Genomic DNA, 14854 nt, shown 5'->3' with positions numbered 1-14854 from the left:
CATATTATAATAATAATTTAATTTTCTTTCTGAAATCTTTTCTTAAAATTACTTTTAAAAGTTGCAAATTTTATTTGACAACTTTCCTTTCAATTTTATAATTATAAAAGAGAGAAAAAACGAAGAAAAGACTTAATCAAATCACATCCATGATTGTTAAACCGATGAAATAATGAAATGTTATAATATATACTTAACTAAAAATGGCTTCTTTAATTAAGTTTAGCTAAGTTGAATATGTAACATAGAAATGAATAACGTTAATCGCATAAAAAAATTTAATGAGTTTCATATTAATTACAATTTATTTTCAGGCCTTACCAAGGCTTAATGATATGAATTATCAGCCTTATCGAGGCCTAGTGATATAGATTATCATTTGTTGAAGCAAAAATCATTGAACGTTTTCCATTCATTGGATTGAAATGAATAGAACAAAAAATGAAAATCGGAAATAGATGATAATGTTTATCACTTTGATAACGAAATAATTACTACTATTTGCATTTATGCTTTTGAAGAGAGAAAACGAAAGAAAGATTTAACAGGAATTTATATTAGACAAATATATTTGCGAAAAATTTTGCATTAATCTGGAGCATAAACAATTATACTATCATAAGTTTCAATTTTGAATATTAAATTTGAATTTGATTTTTTATAATCTATTTGATAATATCGCATGATGATAATAGCATCATATTGAAATTTTGCACTGAAAGCAAATTTTTTAAGGTAATTATAAGAATGAAAAATATTAATCATTCAATATGCAAAAATTGCAAATATCGAGTGATATGATAAAATGGAAGCAATAACAGATAACACTGATGCTTATGATAAACACAAGTTGTCACATATGACGTAATATTTTATGATATTGGTAACTGATTAAAAAAAAACTAAGTTAAATTCAATTTAATTATGACTGATTGTGATATGCATTTGTTATCATATAGCGTAATATTTTATGATAATAACAGTGATTGATAAGAAAGATTATGATAAATATCAACGGAAAAAAAGGCATTAATTTGATTGCTATTTCGTAAATTTTCCAAAAGTTTGAAATAAAATTTATAAATATAATTAAGGATAAATAAGAATTTTTGCAAACATTTATTTTTTTTCATTTGTTTGCATCTTTTAAACTTTTTTTTATGCCAAACAAATGATTTGATCATTTCTTTTTTTTTTTTGTATGTGTGTGTCACGTTATATCCGCTTGCATTGCATGTCATTCATTTGTCAATTGTCAATTGCATAGTAATGTCATCGATAATTTTCCATTAAATTAAAAAATTGCACAAAAGAAATGAAAAAATGAAACAAATTACAGAAATTATTTATTTATTGCAAAAATCTTTTTCAATTATGATTTTATTTTTCTTTTTTTTTTTTTTGTTTTATTTTCATTTTCCATATTTTATTGATTTTTCATTCTAACATTGAATAAAATTGTAGCAAAATTTGGAAATTTAATTAAAAATCTCAGTAAAAAATGTCAAATTTTTATGAAATCAATAAGAAAATTAATAGAATTGTTGATTTCAAAAAAAAGAAAAAAATCAATATTTCTTATTTTTTATTGTTACAATTTGATCAATAAATTTATTTTACCTTCCGATATCGTTTCATAATTCTAGAATTGAAAATCTTAGAGGTAGCATCATACCTTTTTGCAACGTCAATCGAAACATTCTCATTAATTTATTTGATTCGTTCTATTAATGAATAATTTCATTAATTTGTTAATAGATAAGAGAACAAATAAATCTTCTCGAATTATTCTGAAACATATCCCAAAGATCAATCTCACCTTAGTGAAATCATATTATCGATTCAACGTAGTTCAGAATAATCAAAAAGAAAAAAAATTAGAAACACCTAAATATTGGAAAAATGAAAGAAAAAGAGTAGTTTATTTAAAACAAAAAGTCAATTTAAATCAGAGAAATTAAGAGGAAAAGAGTCAACTTAAATTTAGAAGTCTTTTTATTTTTTTTTTATTTTTTTTTTTTTGGAAATAGAAATGACATTTCAAACCATTGACATACTAAATAGCATGATATTGTCAATAATTCATTAGACTTAATGATATTTCCAAAATGTAAATAAGCAAGAGAGAGAGGGAGAGAGAAAAGAAGGAAGTGGAAGAGAGAGTTTTTATTCAATGATTGGAAGAGAATTCGTGACTGGAATAAATGATTGAAATGAAATTTTTTTTTTTTAATGATTTAACTTTTAGTAAAAAACATTTTTATCATCTTAATTTATCTTAAAAAGTAAAATAATATACTGTATTAGGCAAACAATTTCGTTTAAAACATTCCATTTTCTATTATTGAATCAAAAAGTTTTCCTGAAATGTCCAAAAATATAATTTAAATTATTTAATAAATTTATAGTAAAATTTAATTATCGAGGTTAAATTTAGGAAAAATATCCCTTAGCTATGCTAAACTTGCTATGCCAACTTCGTAACAAATGTAAATTTTATTTTATTTTCGAAAATTTCACAACATAATTCATTTCTCGAATGATTTTTAACATTACAATAATGAAATTATGAAATAGAAATTATAAATTATGAAAATTATGCAACTGTTATTACAAATTAGTGTGCATATGACATTGTGTATTTACAAATTTTTATTTTTACTAATTAAAATCATTCGATCGTTTAGTCAAACTACATCAGAAACCGAAAAAATTCGGGAAAAAAATGGAAAAATAATGAATTCTACGACAAAAAAATAAATGTTACAATTTAAATATAATTTAAATTTATTATTTAAGCCTTAAAGCTTGAAAGTATCAATTTTTGAAATCATTTAAATAATCACTTTTTTTCTTTTTTTTTTGTCAATCCAACGTAACTTTAAGCAAATGAATATCTATTTCTAAATTTAAATTTTTTAATTTCAATTTAATTTTACTCTTTCGAACTATTCCATTGCTGTTGTTTATGTATGCAATTAGTTACAAATGAAAAGATCGCTGCTTTCCTCAATAAAAACAAAAACTTTTAAAGGAAAAAAGATTTTTGCGATGAGTTTTTAGTAGAGGAAAAAAGCGGAATGAAATTATATCTTTGAAAAATCAGGAAAAACGGAAATATTGCCGTTTAATTTCATTTTTTCTGCTTGCTATTTTCATCATGCTATAATAGTATTCAGTTTAATCTTTTTTTTTCAAAAAAGACTTTTTAGCCATAAATTTATGTCCTTTCTCTTTTCCTGCCATCACATCTCATTTTATTAGAGCATAAAAAAGACTTTTCTTTTTTGTTTAAAGTTAATGAAATAAAGAAAAAAAAATAGAAATTTTCTGGTGGAATAAATAATTTCGAAATAGAAAAAAGATTTGAATTTATTCAAAATTAAGCAAAAAAAAAAAAAATGCGAAATGCAATGAATATTTTATTAATTATAATGTCATTTAAGAGAATTAACAAAATTAATATCACTGAGTTATTTATTTTAAATTTTTTAAATTAATATTAACTTCCTTCAAAGATTTTTAGTTTGACTACTATCAAAATTATGAAATTTTCACATACATATGTTTTTCCTTGATGTTAAAAGAGTTGCTAAGGATATCGAATTCTTCGGGTGTTTCATTACATTCTTCCAGGAAATCCCGGTAAATGCATTTATTCTTAGTTTACGATTTTTAGTTTAAAACTATGTTATGTTTAATAAATTTCTTATCGAAATCGTTTTCAATTTTTTTTTCTTTCCTTTTCTGCAATTTTTATAATTGATAGTTATAGAATAATACAGATTTAAAATTTCAAATTTTTGTTAGGTAGAATGAATTATGGAAAAGTTTTTTTTTTGTTGAAATTCGTATTCTAATATCTAATTAGATAAAATAATACAGATGAATGTTAAATTTGAAGTAAAATAGAAGATAAAGTAAGAAATGAAAATAAAATTTGAAGAAAAATACGACATTTAATATAGTTCCTAAAACAGATCCAGTTTTACGTCATTTTCTTTTGCGTCACAAAATTTCCATTTTATTTAGTAGATAGCACTTAAGCTATTTATTTGACCATAAATAATTTACAAATCTTACTGCTATTGAGGGCTAGTTTTATGTGAAAATTTTGCTTGACATATTCAGCTTGATTAAATGATCCCAAATAGGCTTCTTTTGTCAAATGAAATACAGAATGTTTGCTGAATAAAAATGAATTAAAATAAGAGATGTAGGAGGATTAAAGGTTAAATGATATTTACAAGTAGCAACTCGTAAATTTTATCTCATTTCATCAACTGAGATGAAGTGCTAGTATTTGAGAATGGCAATTTAATAGGCGGTAATAGTTTAAACATGAGAAAATTTTTTCAAAAAATTTTCTCAAATATAAATTTTTTTAAAGCTCTGTAAACTTATCTAAAAAAAATATCAAATTTGAATTTTCATTTGAAAAACATATGAAACAAGCTAGTATTACTATCACTAATAATTAGAATTATAAGAAATTAAAACTATTTTATCATTAATAACTTAAAGCTCCAAAACAAACTACCGCACTTTAAAAATTTACAATCAAATTAATGCTGTCTTCTATATTGTGTTGTTTAACCAACTTTTCCTTCTAACTTACCAAATATTGCCTTCTAAAATTCTTACAGTAATTTGAGTCATGTCTTACGATATATCGTACAGTAGTGTAAACGGTATCGTAACACTAGCAGCATAACTTATGAAATGAAATGAACAGAAATAAAGATATTGTTGTGCTACTAAAACTTGGCAAAATCCTTAATCATTGTTGTTAATGTCTTTTCTTCGCTATTGTTTTTCATGTACCAGTGATTACCAAATGTTTATCGAGATGACTGAACACACTGTAGAACAGGTACCTAGAAAATCAAACCCTATTACACACATTCAGAGAATCAAACTATACCACATACCGTATCCTTATGATTATGAATGAGACTACTCATCTATAATGTTTGTTCTCCCTTGCTGATAATTGTATGACAAAGTCTGGCGAAGCATTGTTTCCAATCATGTGATATAATCCGATTCTCCAAAAATGTATAATGCGGTTTGATTTTCTAGGTTATCCGTACTACGGTATGTTCATCTGAAGTAATAATCTGTTGATAAGTCAGAAAAGAATGAGAAGATGAGAAAAACTTGACTGGAATAAGTGTTAAATTTAACTGAATTGGTAATTTTCCAGAATTTCGTTTCCTTCTTTTAAACTTAAGCATGGATAAGCTGTTCAATTTTTCAACTTGTATTTTAAGCTTCTTGGTTCTTAAAGGTTTTAGTACGGTTTAAGACCGTCGACAAAGAAATTTAAATGGCTAATATTTATCAGATTACATGAGCTTAGGTAAGACACGTTAGGTACTGACATTTAAAACTAGAAATCCGGCATATATAAGATATTACTTTGGAGGAATTAATAAAATTGCTACAATTTCTGGGATTATAAAGAGTGGATAAATAAACGGCAAAGAAAAATTTGAAACAGTTTGAAAGTTTTGAACAATCAGAAGCCACTTTTTTTGGGGAACACTTCAAGATAACCGAGAGATTAATAAGTACTAAACCACTTTTCTTTAAAAAAAGACGATCACTACTTTATAGAATTTCCCGGGAAATCATGACCAACAAAACTGTAAAAACTGTGTGTCAGATTGTGTCAAGAAAACAGAAATACAGACGAAATAATAAGGATCAATAAGCAATGGAAGGTTTATCGCTCTGACCGGTGGCATTCAACAATGTGCAAACCACTGGTTGTTAAAACTGCTAACAAATCATCCCTGAGAAAAATCATTGATATCACCGACACATGCATTTCTATAACTGAGCAGGAAGCTGCATAATGGTCATCCGACAAGAGATCCGTTCGTTTGTATACCAAAATGACCTGAATTGAAATCAATAACCAATAGAATAGTTTGAAATTGAAACCTGTAACTGTAAAAACGTCAAAAATATGATCAACTTTAAATATGCCAGAAGTAAATAATGATTTGCAAATACTGGACCATCGCAGTACTGATCAAAGCTATGTAGAGTTCACCAAATTAATGGAAGTAAAGCTACGAAATCATTTCGATCTATGCAATTGTTTCATTTTTTCCAGAGACCAGTTTAGTTATAAGTTTTAATATTTTGATAGTTCAGAATTGCAAAATAGAACTTACCCCACCATATGTTCCAATAGCAATCAACTGATGACCGGATGCAGAACATACAACAGCATCATGGCCACGTGTATCCTCCAATACTGTTATCCTTTGCCATTCGAAATGACTTTTATCCGGAGAGAGAGACAGCATCCATACGGCTGCTGGTCCTAATGTTGAAGATACTAACACCGAAATCTTATCCTCTCGTCCAACATGTTGCAAAATTAACAGAACTGATATTGCACCAGAAAATTTCAATTTACTTCTGCAAATCACTCAGCAAGTAAAGGAAATTCAAATCAATATTGTAAACCACAGAAAGAAGACAAATAGTAAAAGCTATCCAAAGTACAAGTAATAAATACCTATCTTCTATAAAATTTGTTTTCATGGATAGCGCTGTTGCAATAACATAACCTGTATCAAAACCAAGTACAGACCATCGATATGTCGATGTTTGAAGACAATTTGATCTGTAAATGATAAGTTCCGTAAATTGCAACATAACATTGTCAATATCATTTTTTATAATTGTTACGATCACCATTATTAGAAATAATAATTCCTTTTATCACTTGGAAGTCCAAAATAACAGGTAAATACCTGATGGCAGAACCTGGCAAATCGCCCAAATCAAGTCCTGGATAGATATCACCAATTGAATCAATCTCTTCAACTGCAAGTGATATGGGCTGAAATTCTGACCACCTTTTTAAATGAAATTCACAAAATTAAAAATAGTTTTTGAGAAGTCACATAAGGAAAAAGTTATTCGTTAATTGAAACCTGGACAACAAATAAACGAGCAGCATGTGAGGCGGTAAATACGAGCCAGCAATGGCGATTATTTGCAACGGCTGCTTCAGCTGTTATTCGAGTATAGGAAGGAACGTTATCAAGTTCCAGTTTATAACCTGAAAAGCAAAAGAAAAAAAAGTTTAACAATAACTGCAGATGGTGAAAGCCACTTACTAACAATATGTTTTATTGAAGCATAATGTTTCAATATATTTCAAGTACGAGAAGAAAGGCAATGACAAAGGAAAGATATAAATCGAGAAAGATTGAAAACAAAATGTCAATCTTCTAAATTGTCCGACCTGAAATTCAAATCTAGAAACAAAAATGAGAAGTCTAGAAATGAAGCAAACAATTTCCCACTTTGCACGACCACATATTGTGATTCTTAACTAATAACTTACTTAAAATGAATTTACGATCAGCTGTTGCTTTGAACATCGCGGCAAAATAACGCTTTGGCATCCAGAATTCATCAAATAATACCCAACTGCGAAGAAAATTTAATTTTAATATAAGGACATTAACGAAAAACAAAAAAAGATTTTCTTAAACGATATTGTTTCAAATGACCTAAAAGTATTTAAAAGTTAAAAAAGCAAGGCAAACCATGTAACAAGGACAGCGACATCATCATTGCCGCTTTGTTCTGTACAATCGGATGCGACAATTTCTAAATTTTCATTATTATCCAAACTTTCGTTGAATAACGCAACTAAATCCGTTGGTTCTGTGTCATCTGCCCAATGTACCTTGCCGGACAATGTAACACAGATAACGCTACGATCTGAAAAACTCCTAGTCGTAAACAAATGAGATCAGCAGTTTGATCTTGAATGGACTCGGAAAAATAAATATTTGAAAGGTTCATTTAAAAACAGCGCACACCACAGAAGAAAGATAAAGTGTCATGTTGAGTGAACGAATTCCTGACCAGACTGAAACTAAAATTTTTTTTAAGTTTCACTGATTTCATTAAAACTTCAAAACTTTCGTTTTCCATTTGAAGGTTCGCAATTTCTTGAAAAACCCATGAAAAAGAAAAAAGTCCACATTACTGATTCTAATCACCTGATAACTGATGCAAACTATATGTGTTGCAACATAAAACAGGAGTAAAGCTCCGTTCTTTCCAGCTCATTTTTATTGCTTTTAATCCACTTTCCTCTATTTCTTCAAGCGACATTCTTCCTGATATGTAACCTGAAATTTTTTCCTTTAAAATTTACCAACAAATTCCGTATCACTTATGGAAATTCAAGACAGTTCTTCGTCATACAGTTTGAGGAATGTTTGCAGGCAAAAATCAGTCTGCTACATCGCTAATAGGTAATATGTACTTAACATGTCCTTGGAAATGCGATAAATATCTACTTGGCAAAAAAAGACAACAGAGACAACGAAAATTACTGAAAATCCAATTACAATAATTTAAAGTAACCGTCTTTTATTATTGGTAGTATTTATTGAGTTAATGTTATACAGCGCTACTTTTCAAAAAAATCATCAAAATATTTCAACAATTCTGCAAGTTAATTTTTGAGATAAAAATAACCGTCTTAGATTCTTCAGTAGCATTTCTGGTCGATGTCTTTGTTGAAGTTACTTCTTCATTTACTTCCAAATTTTTTAATGCCACCTGATCGGCCTCAAGCAAAGAAATAAGTTCACCCTTATGTACAGCAACCGTTTTTGGGGCTAGTTTGCGCCGTAAATATGAAACTACAACTGGCTGATCAATAAAATTGTCCTCGAAACAATGATCTGGTTTTGTCAACAAACGGAAAAGCTGAAAGACAAGAGAGGAAAAAATCTGAATTAAGTGAAAGTAAAAAACTATTTGCACTCATTTCGTCTTGAACAACTTAATATACTCAGCTGTCACTTTAACTTGAAATATTTTGCTTGAGGTACTTTACTATAAAACATTTCAAGCACTTGAATCATTTAGCCGGATTTAACTTTAACACTATAATATCATGTTTTCAATCAATGCAATTTATCACCGCTTTAATTTTATCTAACAAACTTTGACTTCCGGTTGAATTACAGCTGCTTTGCAATCCCATTCTTGTTCTGATACTCTTCATCTTTGCCATAATTAAAACATCAAAATTTTGCAAAACATTTTTCAGAGGAATTGGAATTTTGAAATAAAAAATATGATGTAATCAACGGATACCAACCTTATCTTCTCGGTAACTTTTCAGATCATTCAATATATCTTTAGAATTTAACTGTGCTTCGTCTTTCCGTAAATTCCGCAATTTAATTTCTGCAAATAATTTACTAAAAATCCTCGATCTGTCCTGTGCTGTTGTAACCTGACCAATTCATGTTTCAATTCGTCGTTCATTACATACACAGTGAAACTGATGTCACTTTTCTTTTTTTTCTCTACATGATTTTTATACCATTTCCTTTTTTACATGATATATATGAGATTGAGCAGGATTTATACCAGACTGAGCATAGTATCTTGATTTACTTCACCCAATGAATAGTTTGAGTTTACCCAGAAAAGATAAATCTCACTTTCCCTTTCGTTTTTTTTTTTATTTTGCTTATAATTCCAGTAAATATTCCTATTCATTAGTATCACAAGTCATTGTCACCACAATCTTCATTTAGTTGTTAAAATAATTTGATTACCTAAAGTTTTGATATAATCCTCGTCAACATCTGTTTTTGTCATTCCTTCCCATTTAGGAAATGTATCCATCTAGCAATTGTCAAAAAGTTTCATTTTCAGTCAATAACGAGTATTCGAGTAATACCACATATGTTAATTCGTGTGATTCGATTGAAGCGAAGAAACACTGAAATTCGATCAATTCCAGTTTTTTGATAAAATTTATCATTTTGATAAACCTCATTAGATTTTAATCTAAATGAAATTAATGCCGGTTGCACAAAAACAAGTACTTAACAATTCACTCCTGTATTATCATTTAGTCTCAATTTTGATAAATCAAATTTACAGATAATTTTTAAAATTTAAAGCTAGTAGCCTATTTGGTATTTCATAGATACATTAGAATATTTTCTAGAAGACCATAATTCAACGAGTAATTGAGAACGAAGAAAGCAAAGAAAAGAGGAATAAAAATACTTACTATGAATTATGCAATATCACTAGAGATTGAGAAAATGAAAGAAAATAAAATTACTATAAGATAACAGGGACTGAGAGCAAAGCAAAAATACATTTCTCCAGAGCGGTATCAGATAATGGGAAGATTGTAACATACTACTGTAGCACATTACACAGCTTAGTTTAGATAGCTTATTAATTTTGTTGACTCAACGATTCATAAATTAATACTGAGTGATCCCGCAGGATGAAGGAATGGGAAGGTCCAAATATACCAAAATTGTTCTGGGACAGGTTTGTACTTAAGTTGCTACTGTCAGTTAACTTCCCATTTTGTCCCATTCTGTTTGGCATTTGTGTATAGCTTGGGACGTATAAATTAGGGATGTTGTTGCTTTTGTAGAAATTCATGCTCAATTCTCTATCCATGTATAATCGTTCCGTTTGGTCATACATTTCCTACTACGTAATTTCTATTATCTTCACGTTAACTTTTACGTACGTGAGTAATGGTGCTGAAGCATTACTTCATCTATCACATCGAAGCTTTGCGTATAATCTTGTATTTATAAAATTTTTTAATAAAATTGAAAGAGAAAACACAAGTGGTAAATCTTGGTAAATAAAAAAACACGAATAGAAAGTCTCGGCAAATGAAAAAACGATTTCGGTTATAATCCTCGTTTTGATTTTGTTATAATTTGTGGAAACTAAGAAAAGTATTTCTAATCACTGCTTGGTATTCCCTCCTTTTTCCTTAAATTTGAAATAAAGAAAGCACAGATCACGCTCAACAAAATCTCAAAAATTTTATCGATTTCATAACATGTGGTCCGGGACACATTTTACTTAGGATTTTGGGCATGGTCGGGACACGAATTACCGTGGTGTTTGTGTGAGAGTTGTTGCTGGTCAGTGGTGACTGTGTCCTCACGCTTCGTCTCGATGAACATCTCAAGCTTTGGGCGACATTCCATCCACAAATTTAGGTTTGTCTTGTCTCTTCCGGTTCCATTTGGTCTGCATTCCGGAGTTGACAGTCTCCTGCAGTTGTGCCTCCGGATTTACGGATAAGTTAATGAAAGTTCGGTTAATGTTGTAGATTTATGAGGTTGATAAATACTTTAGGATTTCTTGGCCTAATTTGTGGACTTTGTGACGAGTGTTCTACATTTTGACAAAAGTTTGGGAGAAATTCGAACATTCGTATTAGATTGTCGTGGAAATAAAGTATAGATTGGTTTACACTTTTTTGGGCTGTGTACTAAGCGATGTACTTATAATTTCAAGTATCAGCATTGATCCCTGAAATGTCTTTGCAATTTTTTCATGTTTTTCGTTCACATTAGCATTGCATTCAGTGACCAACGACGACGCTGTGCCGGTTCTTTTTTGTAAAATCTGTGTTTTGTATAATATAATATTTTGATTTCAGTCAAGTTTTTTGCATCGCTAAATTTATTTCTTGAATTCTGAAGCTAAGACAGATATAATATCGAAGACGTAAGACATGTCAAAGCGAACTCGAAAACAGATCGAGCCAACGGCGGAAGATCTATCGAACGTTGAGTTTGAAACATCAGAAGAAGTTGACGTTGTGCATACTTTTGATAGTATGGGATTGGGCGAAGAATTACTGCGTGGAATTTATTCATATGGTTGGTTTTCTTTTTTTTCTTTTTTTCTTGGTTGAAGAAGGGAAGCATTAAAGAGTTATTCAAGGAGTGGCTGTATGTTATTATCGACATGATGATTTCAAGATAAAGATGGATAATACTATGTGCCGAATGTTGTTGCGTTCCGGATTGCCTATTTAACTTCAAAAATTCTTTCATATAAATCAGTTTAATAGTTACAAGAATCATCAAAATCCATTTACAGCATCCGATCATCCTTCCCACCTTCTGGGACATATGCTTCGGCATTTACTAATCATTACGTTTGCATTTCCGTGCCACAAAAGAAATTGTTCGGTAAATGAAACAGAAGTTCTAAAATACATTTCAATTTTCAAAAGTTACTTGTGCTGAAGCTGGAAGCAGATAATCCACACTTTCGTTACTTATTCATGTTAATACTTGGTAACATTGCAGGATTTGAAAAGCCATCAGCAATTCAGCAGCGTGCCATCAAACAAATCGTCAAGGGTCGGGACGTTATTGCACAGTAAGTTATTTTCTAAACTAGTTTGATGGAAAAATACGGTGCATGTACTATTTGTCAATTTACTCAAGATAATTTGGACATTCCACTTTCAATGATCAGCTAAATGATGATTGAATAATGCTTTATGAATTACAAAATTTTAGAGCGCAGTCTGGTACTGGAAAGACGGCAACATTTAGTATTGCTGTACTTCAGTCATTGGATATATCATTACGTGAAACTCAAGCACTTATCCTATCACCAACTCGTGAATTGGCTGTGCAAATACAGAAAGTATGCGTATTTGTGATTTATTTCAAGGATGAACCTTGTAAATGAAATTGAAGCTTTGCAAAAATAGTTTTAAATCTTGCAGGTTGTACTTGCTTTGGGTGATTATTTGAACGTACAATGCCATGCATGTATTGGGGGTACAAATGTTGGTGAAGATATTCGTAAACTTGACTATGGTCAACATGTCGTTTCGGGAACTCCTGGACGAGTTTTTGGTAAGTTATTTTGGAAGTTTCATGTGGAATTTCTATAAGTGATTTTTTCTTGAGGTTTTTTTGATGTTATTACTGCTAAAATCAAGAGCTTGTAGTACTCAGTAATTCCGATTGTTTCAGGACTTAGGTTGGCTGGGAGTAATATAAGGTGTAATATAAGTGTAAATTGGTGTAATATAAGCACTCAGATTGATTTTGAGTGAGTTAATCTTTGGAAACAAAACGAAAGTGTGATTATTTGTTCCAGATATGATCCGACGCCGAAATTTGCGTACGCGAAGCATAAAAATGTTGGTGCTAGATGAGGCCGATGAAATGCTGAACAAGGGATTTAAGGAGCAACTGTATGACATCTATCGTTACCTTCCACCTGGTGCACAAGTGGTACTTCTCTCGGCAACTCTTCCTCATGAAATCCTTGAGATGACCAGCAAATTTATGACTGATCCTATCCGCATCCTCGTAAAACGGTTGGTAGTAACAATTTTTTTATCGACTGCAGTCATTGAATTCGTCGAGGAGATTGGTGTTCATGCGCAAAGCTTATGCTTTTAAGGATATGCTGAAAATGACATATTTCGCAGAAATATTGCTCTACAAACTATGTTTTCGGGTTTCAATATCTGCTAGAAATGAAGCATCTTGATAATAACTGAACAACATTTTGTGAATATAAACTGATAATAAATTGACAACACTTTATGAATTTTGTTTCTTATTGACAAAAGTAATTTTTCAGTGATGAATTGACACTGGAAGGCATCAAACAGTTCTTTGTGGCAGTTGATCGGGAAGAATGGAAATTCGATACATTGTGTGATCTTTATGATACTCTCACAATCACGCAGGCAGTGATTTTTTGCAACACGAGAAGAAAGGTTACTTTTTTTTTAATATGATAGGTAGTTTCGGACGAAGTTAGCGGTCATATTAGTTTGAGGTTTACTTTTCAGCTTGGCTTACATTAACATGGTTAGGATAACAAGGACTGCTTTGCATAAATTGATTGTACATGATCAGTAATGATAAAGCGATAACACATTCGCATGTCAACATTATAAATAGGTGTTGAATTCGAATTCGATATTTCCGAGAAAAGAAATTGATTAATTTAAAACTTCTTCGGGAAATGAGAAGTTTGCAGGTCGATTGGTTGGCTGAGAAATTGAAGGAGGCAAATTTCACGGTGTCATCTATGCATGGAGAAATGGAACAAAAGGAGCGTGATGCAATTATGAAGGAATTCCGTGGAGGCGCCAGGTTAGCAGTAATATGGCACTAGCGTTCTGTTATTTTTTTTTCAAAATATATAAAGCCTAAAATATTAGACATGTCCCAGCTTTCAAGATTGGTTTCTTTGAATTTTTGAATCTAGTTTTAATTCCAAGCATGAAGTTTTAGTCGTTTATTGATTTCAACGGATGTATTTGCCCGTGGATTGGATATACCCCAAGTATCACTTGTTGTGAATTATGACTTGCCAAATAATCGCGAATTATACATCCATCGGTAAGTTTGTTAAGCAGTTAAATGTTTAAGTTTTACCTTCCGTTCGGTTTTTAATTTCGTTAAAGAGGAAAAAACGCGGGGATATATTTACATCATTTATAGAATTGGACGATCTGGTCGTTTCGGTCGTAAGGGTGTTGCCATTAATTTCGTGAAATCCGATGATATCCGTATTTTACGTGATATCGAACAGTATTACGCTACACAAATTGATGAAATGCCAATGAACGGTTGGTGGTTTTGTTTTTCAATGTACCATTTAGGAATTTCAGTAGTTACTTTCACGTCCAACTTGCCCAATTCTCATGCCTCACACATTTTAAATAATTGCTTTCGTCGTTATTAAACTTATAAGTTTTGTTAGATCCAGTAGAATATACTCTTGTAAGGAAATAGAAATATAATGGATGAGTATTGGGCTGCAATACTACTTCAGTTGGTTAGATGTTTAGATGTTAAAATCATCTACATATTTTATATGCATACTTTGATAAACAGCAGTAAGACAGATGCATTAAATTCGGTAAAACTTGATTCCAAGCAGGTGTTGTTTAAATGCAACTTTAATATATATATATATATATATATATATATATATATATATATATATATATATATATTATTATTAT

The 14854-nt window shown here is 30.2% G+C and overlaps 2 protein-coding genes across 2 annotated transcripts in view; one reads left to right on the top strand and one right to left on the bottom strand.

Moving 5' to 3' along the window:
- Nucleotides 1-5728: 5728 nt before the first annotated feature.
- LOAG_07475 (hypothetical protein) lies at nt 5729-9663 on the bottom strand (the record flags this gene model as incomplete). Its single annotated transcript, XM_020447441.1, has 11 exons — nt 5729-5905; nt 6186-6435; nt 6536-6643; nt 6774-6862; nt 6957-7084; nt 7373-7458; nt 7578-7755; nt 8040-8184; nt 8524-8757; nt 9155-9243; nt 9621-9663. The coding sequence occupies 11 exons, from the start codon at nt 9661-9663 to the stop codon at nt 5729-5731; spliced, it is 1527 nt and encodes a 508-aa protein (XP_020302328.1).
- A 1828-nt stretch (nt 9664-11491) lies between these two features.
- LOAG_07474 (eukaryotic initiation factor 4A-III) overlaps nt 11492-14854 on the top strand; it is a 4097-nt gene continuing 734 nt past the window's right edge. Inside the window, exons 1-9 of the mRNA XM_020447440.1 lie at nt 11492-11720; nt 12156-12228; nt 12372-12501; nt 12584-12716; nt 12964-13186; nt 13456-13594; nt 13861-13976; nt 14118-14225; nt 14328-14455. Of these exons, the coding sequence (XP_020302327.1) occupies nt 11573-11720; nt 12156-12228; nt 12372-12501; nt 12584-12716; nt 12964-13186; nt 13456-13594; nt 13861-13976; nt 14118-14225; nt 14328-14455 (1198 nt within the window). The 5' untranslated portion in view covers nt 11492-11572. The remainder of the gene's footprint in view (nt 11721-12155; nt 12229-12371; nt 12502-12583; nt 12717-12963; nt 13187-13455; nt 13595-13860; nt 13977-14117; nt 14226-14327; nt 14456-14854) is intronic.

Source organism: Loa loa (assembly GCF_000183805.2).
Source record: "Loa loa unplaced genomic scaffold supercont3.263, whole genome shotgun sequence".
Classification (NCBI taxonomy): Eukaryota; Metazoa; Nematoda; class Chromadorea; order Rhabditida; family Onchocercidae; genus Loa; species Loa loa.
This window is presented reverse-complemented; position numbering and strand designations above follow the sequence as displayed.